The sequence below is a fragment of the Rhizoctonia solani genome, chromosome 5, assembly GCF_016906535.1.
Source record: "Rhizoctonia solani chromosome 5, complete sequence".
Lineage (NCBI taxonomy): Eukaryota > Fungi > Basidiomycota > Agaricomycetes > Cantharellales > Ceratobasidiaceae > Rhizoctonia > Rhizoctonia solani.
Genome location: NC_057374.1, coordinates 1,320,644 through 1,336,638, shown reverse-complemented (window position 1 = coordinate 1,336,638; position 15,995 = coordinate 1,320,644). Strand labels below are relative to the sequence as shown.

The 15,995-nt window shown below is 50.4% G+C and overlaps 5 protein-coding genes across 5 annotated transcripts; 3 read left to right on the top strand and 2 right to left on the bottom strand.

The window, feature by feature from the left end:
* Positions 1-881: 881 nt before the first annotated feature.
* On the top strand, positions 882-1,855 carry RhiXN_09239 (opioid growth factor receptor; the record flags this gene model as incomplete). Its single annotated transcript, XM_043329055.1, has 5 exons — positions 882-1,045; positions 1,100-1,153; positions 1,210-1,229; positions 1,280-1,474; positions 1,536-1,855. 5 exons carry the CDS (start codon positions 882-884, stop codon positions 1,853-1,855), a joined length of 753 nt encoding a protein of 250 aa, XP_043180501.1.
* Positions 1,856-2,087: 232 nt separating this feature from the next.
* On the bottom strand, positions 2,088-5,615 carry RhiXN_09238 (Zf-rbx1 domain-containing protein; the record flags this gene model as incomplete). Its single annotated transcript, XM_043329054.1, has 3 exons — positions 2,088-4,381; positions 4,456-5,556; positions 5,609-5,615. The coding sequence occupies 3 exons, from the start codon at positions 5,613-5,615 to the stop codon at positions 2,088-2,090; spliced, it is 3,402 nt and encodes a 1,133-aa protein (XP_043180500.1).
* Positions 5,616-7,255: 1,640 nt separating this feature from the next.
* On the bottom strand, positions 7,256-9,249 carry RhiXN_09237 (small nuclear ribonucleoprotein; the record flags this gene model as incomplete). The annotated part of the gene is made up of 7 exons (XM_043329053.1): positions 7,256-7,351; positions 7,409-7,558; positions 7,608-7,799; positions 7,852-7,919; positions 7,977-8,085; positions 8,150-8,991; positions 9,045-9,249. 7 exons carry the CDS (start codon positions 9,247-9,249, stop codon positions 7,256-7,258), a joined length of 1,662 nt encoding a protein of 553 aa, XP_043180499.1.
* A 1,180-nt stretch (positions 9,250-10,429) lies between these two features.
* Positions 10,430-12,552, top strand: RhiXN_09236 (major facilitator superfamily transporter; the record flags this gene model as incomplete). The annotated part of the gene is made up of 9 exons (XM_043329052.1): positions 10,430-10,627; positions 10,681-10,817; positions 10,879-11,156; positions 11,204-11,312; positions 11,369-11,625; positions 11,679-11,764; positions 11,833-11,847; positions 11,907-12,044; positions 12,097-12,552. The coding sequence occupies 9 exons, from the start codon at positions 10,430-10,432 to the stop codon at positions 12,550-12,552; spliced, it is 1,674 nt and encodes a 557-aa protein (XP_043180498.1).
* A 504-nt stretch (positions 12,553-13,056) lies between these two features.
* RhiXN_09235 (FAD-dependent oxidoreductase) lies at positions 13,057-15,769 on the top strand (the record flags this gene model as incomplete). The annotated part of the gene is made up of 6 exons (XM_043329051.1): positions 13,057-13,435; positions 13,488-13,668; positions 13,716-14,055; positions 14,113-14,757; positions 14,817-14,952; positions 15,003-15,769. The coding sequence occupies 6 exons, from the start codon at positions 13,057-13,059 to the stop codon at positions 15,767-15,769; spliced, it is 2,448 nt and encodes an 815-aa protein (XP_043180497.1).
* Positions 15,770-15,995: the final 226 nt, after the last annotated feature.

Sequence of the window (15,995 nt, the reverse complement as noted above, 5' to 3'; positions counted from 1 at the left end):
CCATCGACGTTCGTATTTACAGTAGTGGACGATAAGTGAAACCTTACAGCCATGTTTGGGACGAGTAACTGGAGTGATAGGAATGTATAGGAAGAGTGTCGGTATTTTACACCACGTTTGCTTCCACAGTGCCTTTTGTACTAGAAATCATTGCCGCCATGGACGGGGGCTCGTTTGGTGTCAATACCGCCATTACGCTTCCATCGGATCCGCAATTGCGGATTACATAATGATGTGGCTACTCTGGACCAAGTGATGTATCCTGCGGTATGTTATAATAAAACATACTTCAGAAGAAGGATAATGATTGAACTCATTATAATATATAAAAAGTGCCCCCAATTACTAATATAGCCGCTTTAATGGACTTTCTAGCGGCTTTTCAACCAGGCCCAAGATGTGACAGTGTAGCAGTACGTTGATCAAATCATGTAGCTAGGGACTCGCTACGGCCGGCTTTGGCGGCCTTTACCAACTTACTCGCCGAGCTGAATGCTTCTGGAGGCGCCAATACCCTGTATTTATTGAGATGATACATATAATGATGCGGCCACCGCCAATTCTGATATCGCGAGGCAGCATTGGTACCGGTTGTCGTCCGCATGATTTCTATGAGATATGATATGCAAATGCATCCAAACCAACACTCCTTTGAAACATTTATATTGCATAGTTAGGACTTATAAGCCGCCCCATGCTAGTGCACATCCGTAAACGCATGAGCCACATCAGAACTCACCAACAATGCCGATCACCCAGCGCTTAGAACAACGTGCTGCCAACTACGTCACTCATATATGCAGACACGCTACCTTGTAAGCTTACGTCGCGAACATTTCGTTCCCAAATTTCACGTACGTCTCACATTGAATCTCATCTCTATGAGTCGACTTTCGTCCATTCCCTATGACGTCAAAGAGTTCCTAGACGGGTATCCGAACAACCAGACAGTCAATGCCAGATCTGGGAAGCAAAACTTGAGTTTCTATTCTAATGAGCTCAAATGCCGCCCGGACGGGCTATTAATTGAGGACTTGCTTGATAAGTGAGTCACGAGCGTATCCGCCTTGAGAAAGTATTGGTTAATATATCGAACTAGATGGCAAGGAAAGCATAACCTACTCGAAGCAAAACACGGATTCATTCAATGGCTGTAAGCTCGAGTTCACATTTCTCTCCCTTGGCACTCAATTTAACCACCCTACTTAGTTTCCCGATTCCCGAACAAGGTATCTCCACAGCCATTCCAGTAGCTATACCAGCTTCTAACACACAACAGGAGTAAATATGTTTGCGAATCCACTTACAGAACACGAAATCGAAGAAATCACTTCTTCTTCAACGATCTTGTTGCGAGTTAGAAGATCGTATGAGCTCATGCTTGAATTTTATGGCATGAGACTAATGGATACCGAGTCCGGGTTGGTTGGGAGGAAAGAGGACGGGTGGGAGGAGAGGTATAGGAATTTGACTCGTAAGCTTTGAATTCTCCGTGCCCGGTTGGTTAGATTAGTAGTATACTACCGAGTTTACAGATTCACCGCACAACAACCTCCGAATCACACGTATCCTCAAGTGTCTGTCGATTCTCTCGTACCCGCATTACACAGCACCTTTTGTTTTACACGTTTTAAACGAACAATCCGAGCACGGCCTTTTGAACGCGCCGATGCTCCAAAGCAGCCTCGACAAGTGGTGGGCAAACTGTAACAGAAACCAGCAAGAGCGACAGACCATCCAAGAGATTATATCTCAAGTGCGGAGCAAGTCTAACAAATGGGTGTTTACCAGAGCAATGTACGAGCAAATGATCAGCTCACGGGAGGTTGAGAGCACACTCACACTGCCGGAATAAAGCTAATGCACACTCCCAAATTAAACAATAACACGAAGCAACATATATATTAATGCACGGAAAGGGAGCGCACCCAGCATTGAGGTATGATACACTTCTACATGTATGTATGTATGCATGATATAGTACAAGTTTACGTTCCCTTTCGAAACGAATTGAAAGAAGAAAAAGAAAACAGAAAATAAAGCAGAAAAAGAGGGGGGAGAAAAGACCCAAAGAACTATCTATTCATTCATTCGTCGGCTTGAACGCCCGCATCCCACACATGCCTTTCAACCGCTCCTTCCAACCGACAGACCGGACACCTCAATGCAACACGCTTGGCATCATTGCCATGTTCGGGCCCATACCCGTTCACACGCGCGCTGGTGACAAGACATTCGGGATGAAGCATGTGCGCACACACCGGGTTTTCGCCCTTGACGCGCACATCGTCGCCACCCGCATACACCCGGATCCCGTCTTCGGCCTTGTATCGTACCGGCTCCGTGTCCGGGCCGATCGGACGCATGATCGAGTACGTGGGCTTGATCGTCGGCGAGTCGGTCGGTTCTTCGTCGTCGGCTGGACCCAGCAGACAAGCGGGGTCGTCGCACCTCCATCCGGCCTCGCGCTCTTTCTCTTCGACGACTTGGCGGAACGTCTTGATCGGTTCGGGAGGCGTCCATTTCTTGAGTGGAGGTGGGGTCCGAGCACGGCGTGGTTCTTGAGCGGGGCGAGTCTGGCCCTGATTTTGGTTCTGCTCGGTATTGTTATTGCCAGGCCGTCCGTGGGGGTTAAATAACAGCGGAACAATAATAGTCTCGTCCCTTCCGTCTGCATGCCCCAAATCAATACGAAGCGTGATAATATTGTCTGCAGGATGGTTATCCTGACGCGGAGGTTGCTGAGGAGCAGAAGCAGAGGTAGGGGCCGGAGCAGGTTCGGACGCAGGCGTAGCAGCAGCAGCGGGTTCAGGCTCAGGAGGAGCCCTCCTTCCCGCCCTGGTTCGCTCATCAATCGGTTCCAGAGCAGGCAAATCATCGGGCTCGGACTCTTCATCCGACTGATTCGCATCGTCTTCCGAAAACGTCTCACTATCGCTCTCGAGGCTGGGCATATCGTTCGTGCCAGGATTGGTCGTGCGGCGAACCGACGAGGGGGTCGTCAAGTCTCGAAGCAAAGCAGCGGGACCGTGTAGCATTGCCCGGAGCCCGCCTTCACGAGGAGAGAAGATCGGGCTGGTTACGCCGCGAGGTGATGTGGGGCTCGTCACGCCTCGAGAGGCCCGACCGCGAGGCGAAGTTGGACTCGTAGCTCCACGAGCAACAGACTCGGTGCTCGCGTTGCTTCGATCGGAAGGAGCGTTCGAAGCACGAGCGGACGGAGAACGCGAAGTGCTCAGCCGGCGAGGAATCAAGTTGGAAACGATGGCGCGAAGTTGACCGAATCCGGCGATAGGAGACGTAGTCGTCGATGTATGTCTTGGCTGCGTAGTGCTCGATCCAGATTCAGAAGATCTTTGCGCTGAACCTGATCCAGATGACGCTTGCACAGTGTCTGACCCAGACCCAGACCCAGACCCAACTCCAGATCCTGACACAGACCTCGCAGGCGGCGAACCACCAGGGGTCGAAGCAGTGGGAGAGCTCACGGCCCTCGGGCTCGGTGCCGACGAAACATCATTGGGCACCACACGGAGTGCGGGGGCGTTTGCAGGTCGAGGCTGGCGCATCCATGCGGGCGTGATTGCCTGGGGCGGTCGGCGCGGGGTTGGACGACCAAACATGGCCATTGGACGATCATAGTCGAGCGTACGGGCCTGGATTTCCGAGTGGGGAGTCGAGGTCGAGGTCGATGTAGCTGAGGATGAGGTTGGCTGAGATGTTTCTTGACTTGGTGACGCGATGGGAATCAGATCAGGCACGGATGAATCTATGGAGTCTGCCGTGGGCGATACCGGCGCAGACGTATCGGGAGCAACTTCCTCTCGACTCGACTGGGTTGCGTCCTGCCCTTGGTTCGGTTCATCCTGCCTTGGAGCACCCTCCCGCTCCTGCCTGGGCGGCCTCGGAGGCCCACCTGCACCTGCATGAGCGGCCAAAATCGACCCCAAAAGCGCATCAAAGAGCTCAGCTACGGAGCGGGCAGATGTAGGAGTAGCGTTCCCGTTGTTTCCCCCTTCAGCCGCTCGGTCTCCTTCAGGAGCATTTCCTTCGGATCGGTTTCCTTGTTCTTCGCCCTCGGGTCTGTTTCCTTGTTCTTCACCTTCGGGTCGAGTGCTTTGCTCCGTATCGCCAGAGCGGTTAGCTGGTGGTGGGGCTCCGGGCCGATTGCCAGCCCCGGCCGACCTCCCGCGACCTGGCCCAAAGCCCGGAATATGAGAGCGTGGAACACGAAGGACGGGGCCGACAGTAAAGTAGTCCCCGAAATTAAGACCACCCGGGCCACCCATAAACGGCGGGAGCTCGTCTTCGGCCGGGAGCACAAGGGTATCGCTCTTGGGATCAATATCGAATCGACAAGTGGGGCAAGTCGTATGGCGTGCTGTACAGTCAAAAGAAAGAGAAAAGCCGCGTATATCAGTAAAGCGGAAGACGAATAGAGAGACCAAGACTTACACAACCAAGGCAATAAGCACGTGCGGTGGAACACATGTCCGCAGGGGAAAGCAAGGACCGCGGTCTCGAGCTTGCGGGCCTTTTCCTGTTCCTCAAGTTTCTCCATTTCCTCACGGCGCTTGACGGCTTCGAGCAAATCGCGCTGGTGCTCGTCTGTGTCTTGGTTTGGTTCTACCTCGGAGACCTTTTCGTCGGAATGCTCCTTGAGTTGCTCCTTTTCCTTTTCGCTCTCGATCCCAGGCTCTTCGAGCAGTTCGCTGTAGCAAACTGCACACACGGCGCCTTGTTCCCCGCATACTGCCTTCCAGCGCTTCAACAATCCATCTTCGACGACCTTCAGGCCGTTTGCGAGGCGCTCCGCGCGTTTGGGGTCAGCCGGGGCTTCCGAGTTGCCGCCAAACATGAACGGAGGGAGACCAAAGAAGAAAGGGGGCAAAGGTGGCAATCCGTTGTTCGTATTATTATTCTGGCCACCTTGCGCCTGTCCTTCTTGGGCTTGAGCATTGGGCTGTGGTGGGGCGTTCCCCTGGGTGGGACCTCCGGGTGGTCGACCGGCAGCAGGAAAGGCAGCAGCCATGGCCTGGGCAGCAATATAAGGAGCAAGCAAAGCAAGGTCAGCTTGCATCTGGTCATTGGTCGCATCGGGGGAAGTAGTCAGTCGTCTAGCAGCTTCCATAACCGGATTAAGTGGTGGCTGTGGTGGAGGAGGGACCTCAGGCAAAGGGATGGTGGAAATGCGAGGCGAGGCAGGTTCTGGATCGCGCATGGTGACTGTAGTGGGCTCGCCAGGGGGGGTGGTAGTGGTAGGTGTGTCGATTGACAACTCGCTCATACGGGGCGGGGCGGCCTCAAGTACCTCGACATCGTCACCGGCAGCGTCACCGTTACCGTTATCGGCTGATGGTCCGTCGCGGATCTCGTCTTGTACTGTTACGTGGTATCGCCTGCGCTGTCTTGGCCTCTCGGTGTTCTCGTCGAACGCGGGTGGCTCGCGTGTGGATCGGTCTGGGGGTGCCACATCAAGTGTTCCGTCCACTTCCATCGCATCCCGCTGGTCTTCCTCGTGTTCGTTATTAGTAGCTCTATTTCCATGGTGATCGTCTGTGCTCATCGTCAGTTGAGTGTATACACTACACAGAGTGACATCACTTACGGTCCATGGTCGTTGAGGTATTCAGATCGTTTATTGGATTAATATGGGCACCGGCTTCCAGGCTGTGTGGTGGAATGATCAACGTTCCACGCGTGGATAGGAGGCGGCAACAGTAGGAGTAAGACTAGAAGTAGAAGTAAGAGTAAGAGTAGTAAATAAAAGCCGTGTGCTGGTGGTTCACTCCAACTTATAGTGGGGCGGGAAGGATGACATATCACTTCTAGCACTTTCTAAGCACGTCCAAACACAAACATCGGCCCCTGTCCGCCGATCCCCCATTCGAGTGTCCTCTCGTCCATTCTCTCCCCCAATCCATTCTACTCGTCTCGAAGCACACTGCGTTGCCATTGTCTCGCCCCTTTCTACTTGTTGATCTACATCCAGATAGAAGGGATTTTCATTATCAATACGTATATAGATATATCAGGCTGTCAAGGCTACGGTTCAGATAAGGACAATACAGCCATTCGTCCTTTTATAGCACCAAGCGCTTTATTCCTGTGTAGCACAGCGTCTGGACAGGTGTTCCCTCTTCGACCACACCGTTCTCGAAAGAACCCTAACGCTATTAAATGTGATACAAAAAGGAATGATACAACCCATGAGCACTGCTGGAATTTGCGAGATTCCTCCGCGGGAAATCTGGAGGCGGTAGCCGCACGTCGTCTTACCAATCGCATCTGACTGATCCTTCCCACCCCCACGTCCACTTTTGTTGAGTATCGAATTGCCCAAATTGGTCCGGGTGTCTTCCAGCACAGCCACCACCCGTCTGGACTTTTGGACTTTTGAACCTTGAGGCTTGGGGCTTGAGCTCGACCTGGTCCGAGTCAAATAGATTAAACAATACAACACATTCTGAACATTCCTATCCTAACTAGGTTAAAGCTTTCGACCGCTATACACTACAGTCCGGCAACCCCAACGAGTCCACAGGATGCTCTTCTGCCCAACGTGCGCCAATATACTCATCATCTCAGCCGAAGCATCAGGCTTCAACAAGTGGGCATGTCAAACATGTCCATACGAGTTCCCCATAACGAAACAAGTACGTTATACCCTGTTAACACCCCTCTGTACTTGTTCTAATGCCAATTTTTCTTTCTTTCTTTTTGGACAGATGACGTCCCGAACTCGTCTTCAACGTAAAGAAGTGGACGACGTGCTGGGTGGAGATGCAATGTGGAAAGACGTTGACCAGACCGACGGTTTGTGTTCCCCCTGGCTCGATTACCTCGCCGTATATATATATTTATTTGAATTGATTGGTAGTGGCATGTCCTAAATGCGATAACGGACGGGCGTACTTTATGCAGTTGCAGATTCGATCGGCAGATGAGCCCATGACTACATGTGAGCCAACCCTCTTTATTTCTTTGAACTTGAGAAAAATTTACACAGCCATTTGTCAGTTTACAAGTTCGTCTTATCTCTGCTACAGCGCTTGCACATTTCACAAACTCACCAACCCTCGATAGATGCGCAAATTCTCAATGTGGTCACCAATGGAGAGTGGAATAGTTGGTGCTTTTATCAAAAGAGACCTCTTGCTTCATATACAGTCCACTCAACATTCGTAGATAAAAGAGTAACAAAAAAAGCACAAAATACAAGAAACAGTTCAAAATAGACATCCGTACATAACCCTTACTCGGCCTCTGCGAGCTTGCTCTTGCTCTTCTTCTTCTTCAGCTTGGCCTCTGGGTCCTTTTCTTTGGACTTTTTCACCTTGACCGGTGTTTCCTAAGGCACAGCGCATTGAGTACTGGGGTAAGGTCAACGGGGTATGGCAAGGCGTACCTCGACTTCGGCTGGTTCCTCCTCTGCCTCTTCTACCTCGGCCGCTTTCCTCTTTTTCTCCTTCTTCTCCTTCTTCCTTTCCTCTTTGTCCTTCTTCTTCTCATCTTTAGATTTTTTCACCTTGGCAGGGGGCTCCTCGCTCTCGTCCAACTGTTGCCTATTAGTTCTCGGTACTACTAAAATATTAGATGCAACTCACCTCCATAGCCTCTTCAGCCTTCCTCTTCTTCTTTTTCTCCTTCTTTGGAGAGCTGGCCATCTCTCCGGGAACAACAGGCGCCGTTTCCACAGGAGACATCTCTTCATCAGAATCATCCTCGTCCTCATCCATTCCGATGGATTCGAGCACTTTACGCATCGCTTCCGAGTTTTTGGTCGGTGCTTCACCCGTCTGTAATTTTATCAGTCAGTATAGGAACGGGGTTGGAAAGGATAGGACTAACTTCGAAGAACTTGAGTCGTTCTTCGACTTGTGCACGGAGTGCGTCACCAAACTTGGCGGTTGGTACATCTGTAGTTGGATGTTAGAGGCGTAAGAATGTTAGAGCAAGCTACTTGCCAGAGAAACAGTCGATTCTGCTCGCTATTGAGCACTTGTTAGCCAAGTAGCGCGAGATACGTCCCTTGTGCTTGGCTCCAGCACGTCCAATAAACGAAGAGTGGTAAATCAAACCATACTACAACCGCAAATCAATTAAACCCCAGCCCAGAAATGTAACAAAAAGGCAAAAAGTGGCTTACCTTGGGAGTGTTTCCCTTTGTCTTCAAAGCCCTGAACAATGCCTTTTCCGCACCCAGAATTTGCACAGTACTCGCGGGATACTTGCTCAGGTTTGTCAAACTGCCCGCATGACTGATCAACCGCGCTCCGACTCGCTCGCCAATAAGACTCGTCAAGCTCGGGGCGACGAGGTTCATCTTCTCGGTCAAGTAGCCAGTCAGACTCTTGCGGTACTCGGCGAGCTCGATTACCCGGTCGGTAAACGTGGAAATGTTGATCAGGTCGATTTCGGCAATATCGTGTCCCATCGAAGTGCGTGCTGCGTCCAGAACATTCTTGGCGCGAGTTTCGTCGTCGTCCAGGATGGCAGCGAGCTCGGGGATATGGTTCTCCGTCAGGGACTCCTTGGACCCGATCAACCGAGCGCATTTTGCATACTGCAAACTATCCGGTACGAGCCTGGCCAGCTCGGGGAAATGCCACCCGTACCACTCGCGAGTCCGCATCGCATTCGTATTCACATCCTTGTCCAACTGGTCAAGCAACGCAATCGCCTGAATAATCATGTTATCACTCCTGTTCACGTTGAACTTGACCTTGGCACGCGAGTACGAGTGGCCCAAACCGAGTTGAGCCTTGGATACGTCCCCGGTTTCGAGTCCCTTGAGAAGCTTTTCGGCGTGCAGTCGGACACCACGAATGAGCTCGAGAGATTTTTCGGATGTGTCGCATTCGATGGAGAGCGTGGAAACGATTGATCCTGCAAGGTTCTTTTCCGATACACCCAGAATGACGGGGGATTTTTTGGAGTGTTTAGGCAGATTGAGTTCGAGCATGTTTTTGAGGTAGTCGTTGCATACACCTAACAATACATTCCATGAGTTTATTGAATAGTGAGAAACGACTAGGGCTCACCCTCGGAAACATCGTTGATGTTCTCCAACGCATGGGCAGCACTCTTGAATGGCATAAAACTCTTCAATTCAACCATTTTCCCAAATTTGTGCAAGTCTTGAATCGAGTCTTGCACCTCCTTGGTCTTGGCTCCGATCACTTCTTGTTGCTTGACAGTGAAAAGGCCATAGCCACTTGCAGACTCAAACAAGATATGGGTGACCATCGTGAGCGGAATGAATGAGCTAGTTCCGGGTCGGTGGGAAAGTCAGCTACCTAAGTGAGACGTATGTGTTGTTTATATTAGTTCTATTATATCCAAATACCTGGATACTCGCCGTTCAGTAACACCCCAGAACGGTATATAAACCTGACTAGAGGTTAGTGAGGTGATGATCAAAGTAAAGAGTAATTTTTGATTGCAAATTCGTATTGGGTAATGGTGATTAAGCGCCGGAAGCTGAATTGTGGGGACTGAAAGTGATTCACTTTGGACGTTGACTGTCAATACCACTGTACTTGCTTTGGTGACCCGAACTTGGAAATCCATTCGAGGAGAAAACAAGACAATCGTGCTCCGGTGTCTTGGGCGCCTTGATACCAGAACTAATAGCCTTGCGTTAACGGAGCCAATGCGCCGTAGCACGCCCATCTGGAGGTGCATTAGCTCTGTGGAGAGAGGGTTTCGACTATTACTAAGTATTGCTTGTTGAAAGCCACTTCAATAGGTCGAGTTACAAGCTTCCATGTTGTACTTTTGCAAAGCCGATAGCAGTCGAGGGATCGGAGCCTCAAACCTCCCCCTGGATCTATCCCCGATAGTCGTACGGCGGGCATGTTACCAAAGTTGGGAAAGCTCTCCATCTCATCAAAAATTTATCTACCTAACAAAGAAGGAGTTGGCGTTATATCCTTGGTCGCACTTCAAGCGTTGATTTCTTCGTTTCAAGTACCCAAACTTCATCACATTTGCTGAATATACTCGAGCATTTAACGGTGTACCCGGAGATTCAATATCACGCACAGATACGGAGAAAACGAGGTTACAAGATGGCTGAGGCCGGTTGTCATTCGGAGCCATTGATAGGGATAATGAGGCCTGATATCTAGCATGATAACTAATTCGTCATCGGGCTCGGCCACGCCAGTCGTGTCTCCCCGAGCCAATCGCGTTCTCCGCAGGCCCCGAAGTGACCACAACCACCGATACTCTCATGGTCGGCGCCTATATCATAGGTAATCCCCACAAAATGCTCATTATCAACTCACCAAAGGCACGCGCGTCCTGGGGTCGGTGAGGTTTACTGGATGATATATCCCGAGGATGTACCAGAGTATATTAGTTGCTTGTTGAAAACGATAAGGGGCAAAAACCTTCGCCTTCCTGCCTCATCACTTAGATAGCCATGGTTTCGCCCTCTTCTTCACCAAGAGTGGAGCCTAGCGCATTACCAATAGCCGCGATGGACAATAAGTCTCCTGTCCAGTCGCTCGACGCTGGTGATCAAGCCACTATCACTCCCGCGTCGCAGAAGAAGGGCGCTCGATTTTGGCTAATATTCGTTGCCATCTGCGCTTCTACGTTTCTGAGTGCCTTGGAACTCGTAATTTATTCAACCAACTGGGAGATTCATTAACTCACAATCATATGCCACAGACATCCGTATCTACTGCACTTCCTACCATCGTGGAGGCCCTTCATGGCCACGATTTCGCGTGGGTTGGCTCCGCATATACTCTGGGTTCCACGGCCTTCATGCCGATGAGTGGCGGGCTAGCCGACATCTTCGGGCGGTAAGGCACTATGAGTATGTACCAATCGAAACCAAACACTCAACTGTGACTCTGCTTGTAGGCGCCCAGTAATGCTAGCTTCCCTCGTCATATTCGCCATTGGGTCAGCTATATGCGGTGCAGCACCAAATATGTCCGCTCTGATTGCCGGACGCACAATCCAAGGAATTGGTGGGGGTGGGATCATTACGCTTACTGATATTATTGTCGCCGACCTTGTCTCACTCGCTGAACGCGGGCCGTACTTGGGGATCGTCGGTGCCGTTTGGGCTATTGCCAGTGCCATAGGACCCCCAGTTGGAGGCGCATTTGCTGAAAGCAACTGGCGTTGGCTTTTTTGTATGTTCAGTGTTTGGGTTGTATGAGTTATGCTTACCAGTTCGCAGATATCAACATTCCTATTGTTGGGATTGCAATTGTTCTCGTGCTCTTGTTCTTGAACCTCAACACTCCCAAGGAGCCATTCAACGAGAAGATTCGCCGAATTGATTGGGTGTAAGTTTATTCATCACACTGACGTGCCAAGCGACTGACTTCATTGGTTGACCCAGTGGAAACATTCTGGTCATTGCCTCGACAACATCTGTGGTGCTTGCTTTAACCTGGGCTGGAGCACTCCATCCCTGGAAATCATATCAAGTACTTGTACCTCTTGTCGTCGGATTGCTAGGCCTCCTGGTTACATTTGTTTACGAGTTCAACTGGGCCACAGAACCCATCCTCCCTCGCGAGCTGTTATGGAATCGAACCAGTCTCAGTGGATATTTGGGAGTATTTCTTCATGGAATACTGGTTACTGGCATTGTCTGTAAGTTGCCTTATCCATGCAGCAAGCGAACCCATGCTAATGGAACGTATCAGACTATCTGCCCGTATACTACCAGGGCTCAAAAGGTGCTTCACCGATCAGGTCCGGAGTCGATCTTTTTGGGATCGCATTCACCGTGGTAAGCGCGCCCCAGTTCTGTCTCACTTTACTTGATGCTCACATGGGGACTATGATATAATTTGATAGGCGCCTTTTGCGATCGTGAGTCACTTTGTATGCACGGCCATATGAATGCGTGGGCTAACTCATGAACGGATTAGTTGACCGGTATTTCCGCTGTCGTATTCAAGAAGTATAGGCCTCAGAACTATGTTGCCTGGGTGATTACCACCATTGGGCTGGGTTTACTTAGCATGGTCAAGGCAGATACCTCTATGGCGAAATCGATCGGTTTCCAGGTATAGTCCCCACTTTATTTTTAATGTGTATCTTTTGCTTAAAAGCACCTAGATTATTATTGGAGTTGGTGCAGGTATTCTTTACGCTAGCACTAATTTCCCTGTCTTGGCCCCCCTTCCTGTCTCGCTCAATGCATCCGCGCTAGCCTTGCTCGCCTTCATACGAACCTTCGCAGGGACATACGGAGTTGCCATTGGCTCATCTGTTCTCCAAACCGAGCTTTCCAAACGCCTTCCTTCCGAGTTCTCGTCAATGTTTCCGGGCGGGACTGAGATTGCGTTTTCGGCAATTCCATTCATTGGGGCCTTAGAGGAGCCACTCAGGACACAAGTCAGGGAGGCATTTGCCGACTCGTTGGCAGTGCTGTGGAGAGTATTCATCGGCATCGCAGGAGCAGGGTTTATTTCGGTCTTTTTGATGAAGGAGATCCCGATGAGCAATGAAACAGATGAAAGGTGGGCGATGGAACAAGCCGAGAATAAAGAATCTGGGGTTGAACGAGCTTGACTCGGGCTCAACAGCTTGCGTGCTTGATTTATGGAATGAGTTATGGAATAGTTCTAATCACGAGATATGCTTAGAATTGCCATGAATATACTGTACACTGTTATAATTCACATAATTTTCTGACATTCTACGGCGATCTTCTTGCCATTTTAGGGTAGTGATATTGATATCGGAATACCGGGATTTAGTTTGCATAACACCTCTTGTCCTCACGTTCATCACTGGTAATATCTTGGTGAGTCAAAGTATTTAAGTTATGGAATTAGTTATGGAATTCAACTGTGTTAGTGGGGTATCATCGTAACCCACCTGTCGCGGGGATAAACGTGCCTGCAGTACACCGGGAAAGGTTCCGGACCGGGTCGGCCCGATGCGTCAAGTGAATTTCGTGTTGCCATAATAAAGCAAGTGCATAAGTGATCGGTTAACCACACACTTGCAACTGACCCCGACCAGTCATCTAACCTCTCATTCCCACACATATCGCTTCCACCATCTATCACGATGTTGCGACGATCTGCACAGGCTCTTCGGCAACGCCGGGCACCAATTTTATATGCATCGGCAGCTGCAACGGCAGTGACGACATACTATATTTTCACTGCACAGATTGCCAATGCCGATGCCCCAGAGAATGAGATCGGGTTCCGCAAGCTACCCCAACGATGGGACCCGCCGACCCGTGCTCAGATGCTCAAGGCTCTCCAGACTGGTAAACGCCCCGAGAGTGGAAGCATTACTCGTATTCGCCCAGAGGACGACACCTCCGACGAGTTCGACTTACTTATTGTTGGGGGTGGTGCTACTGGTGCTGGTGTAGCAGTTGATGCTGCCACCCGTGGTCTCAAAGTAGCACTGATTGAGCGAGACGATTTTAGCTCAGGTAAGCGATGGGTGATTGAACGATGATTTCGCATTTATTGACCAATTTTCAGGAACTTCGAGCAAATCAACTAAGCTTGTGCACGGTGGAGTACGATATCTTCAAAAGGCCGTTTTTGAACTCGACTACGAGCAATACAAACTTGTTCGCGAAGCTCTTCATGAACGTCGGGTTTTCTTACACACTGCCCCATATCTCAGTCATGCTCTCCCGATCATGCTGCCTCTTTACAAGTGCGTCAGCGGACATCCTGTTTTACTTGCACTAAATGTTCCACTAGATATTGGCAGGTTCCTTATTATTACGCAGGCTGCAAGATGTACGATCTACTAGCCGGCTCGCAAAACATGGAAACTTCCTACCTTATGTCTCGCGGGAAGGCTCTTGAGGCATTCCCTATGCTCAAACGGGAAGGACTTGTTGGTGCTGTCGTCTATTATGATGGCCAACACAACGACTCCCGTATGAATGTCGCTCTTATTATGACCGCAGTTCTTCATGGTGCAGTCGCCACAAACCACGTATCCCTGACAGCTCTTCGCAAGAATGCTGCTGGAAAGATAATTGGGGGTCGAGTTAAAGATGAACTCACTGGGAAAGAATGGGAAGTCAAAGCCAAGGTACGAAACAGTCACTCAAACCCTTGGTTCGCATTAATCACATGAATATGCATCAAGGGCATTATCAATGCGACCGGCCCATTTACAGATGCAATTCTCCAAATGGATGCTGCCTCTGCGCCGGGTGCATCGCCGCAAGCTGCAGCTGAGCTCAAGCCTATTGTCTCCCCTTCAAGTGGGGTCCATATCACACTGCCAAACTATTACAGCCCACGTAGTATGGGCCTCCTCGATCCCTCAACTAGTGACGGACGTGTACTGTTCTGCCTCCCCTGGCAAGGAAACACGATCGCTGGTACGACTGACTCACCCTCTGAGGTAGAGCGAGAGCCGCGTCCCAAGGAAGAAGATATTCGCTGGATTTTGGAAGAAGTCCGTCGGTACTTGTCTCCTGATATCAAAGTCCGCCGTGGTGACGTCTTGAGCGCCTGGTCTGGCCTACGCCCGCTCGTTCGCGACCCGGCTGCCAAATCTACTGAAGGCCTTGTGAGGAATCATATGATTAACGTTGCTGACTCTGGTCTCATTACGATCGCGGGGGGCAAATGGACGACTTATCGTGCGATGGCTGAGGAAACCGTTGATCGTGCGGTGGAGACGTTTGGATTGGGCGCCAAGGCTGGACCGTGCGTAACAGAGAAAGTACGACTCGTTGGAAGCGATTCCTGGAGCAAGAACATGTTCATTGGATTGGTTCAACGCGTGAGTAATCTAACTCGCCAGATAAAGTTGACTGCAGGCTAAGTATATGCGGCTATTAGTATGGGCTTGAGACTGAGGTTGCCAAACATCTTTCCGACAACTATGGTGACCGTGCATACGCTGTATGCGAACTTGCCGAACCAACTGGACTAACATGGCCAATCTACGGTCGACGTCTTGCTCCTGCCTATCCTTGTAAGTACCCATAACCTCGTATTGTGGATAGTACCTCATCAGACCCTTAGTCATCGAGGCAGAAATTCGCTACGCAGTGAGGAACGAGTACGCGCAAACTGCCACTGATTTCCTCGCTCGTCGCTCCCGTCTGGCCTTCTTAAACGCTCAGGCAGCGCTTGAAGCCCTTCCTCGAGTCGTTTCTGTAATGGGAGATGAACTTGGCTGGGATACTGCGCGCAGAAAGCGAGAAATCGAGCATACTGCCGAATTCCTAGTTAGCATGGGTCTCTTTAACGCACCCGATCAAGTCAAGTCCCTTGGTATCAGCAAACTAGTTGCCGGGATCGGTGGAACAGGTGGAATAACCCAGAGAATCTGGAACGCCGTGACGGGTGCCAACTCTCGACGAACGTCTCAAACGTCTCAAGGCCAAGATGGCCGTGCATTGTTCTCTTCCGAAGAACTCGAGGCGCTTCGTCGTGGATTCGAACAGCATTCGACCCGATCTCCTTCAGGGACAGCGTCTATTTCGCTCCCAGCTCTCCACGAGGTTGTCCACTCGCTCCCCTCTTATAGCGCCGTACGGGATTCGGATATCACTCGCGCATTAGAAGAGACCGCGTTCCAAAATGGGTTCAGTCTCAAGGGTATGAGCCCAGTCGGCGCAGGCCAGAGGGAAAACAAGGCCGAGACTCATGCCGCCGGTCTGAGCTACGAAGACTTTTTGGATGTAGTCGCCAGTGTCAAGGAAGTATCTCTGACTCCCGAATCAGCCTCGGCCAGCCACACTCAAAGGAGGAGGATCCCGGTCGAGAGGAGCGGTGGAGGTGTATAAGAAAAGTATTCTGACGTATATTGTAGTAAAGAGTTGTTAAAGCCATGCTATTTTGGCTTTGATTGTATTGTAAAGGAGTCTATTCGTTTCAATTGAATCTTGTACCGCTGCAGTTGGATCGACAGAAGCGTGTCATGGCGACTAGAGTCAATTGCGGAGTTCTCAAGGCAATATTTGTCAAATCTCAGGGATCCAATAATTAAACTTCAACTAGATTTCATCATTT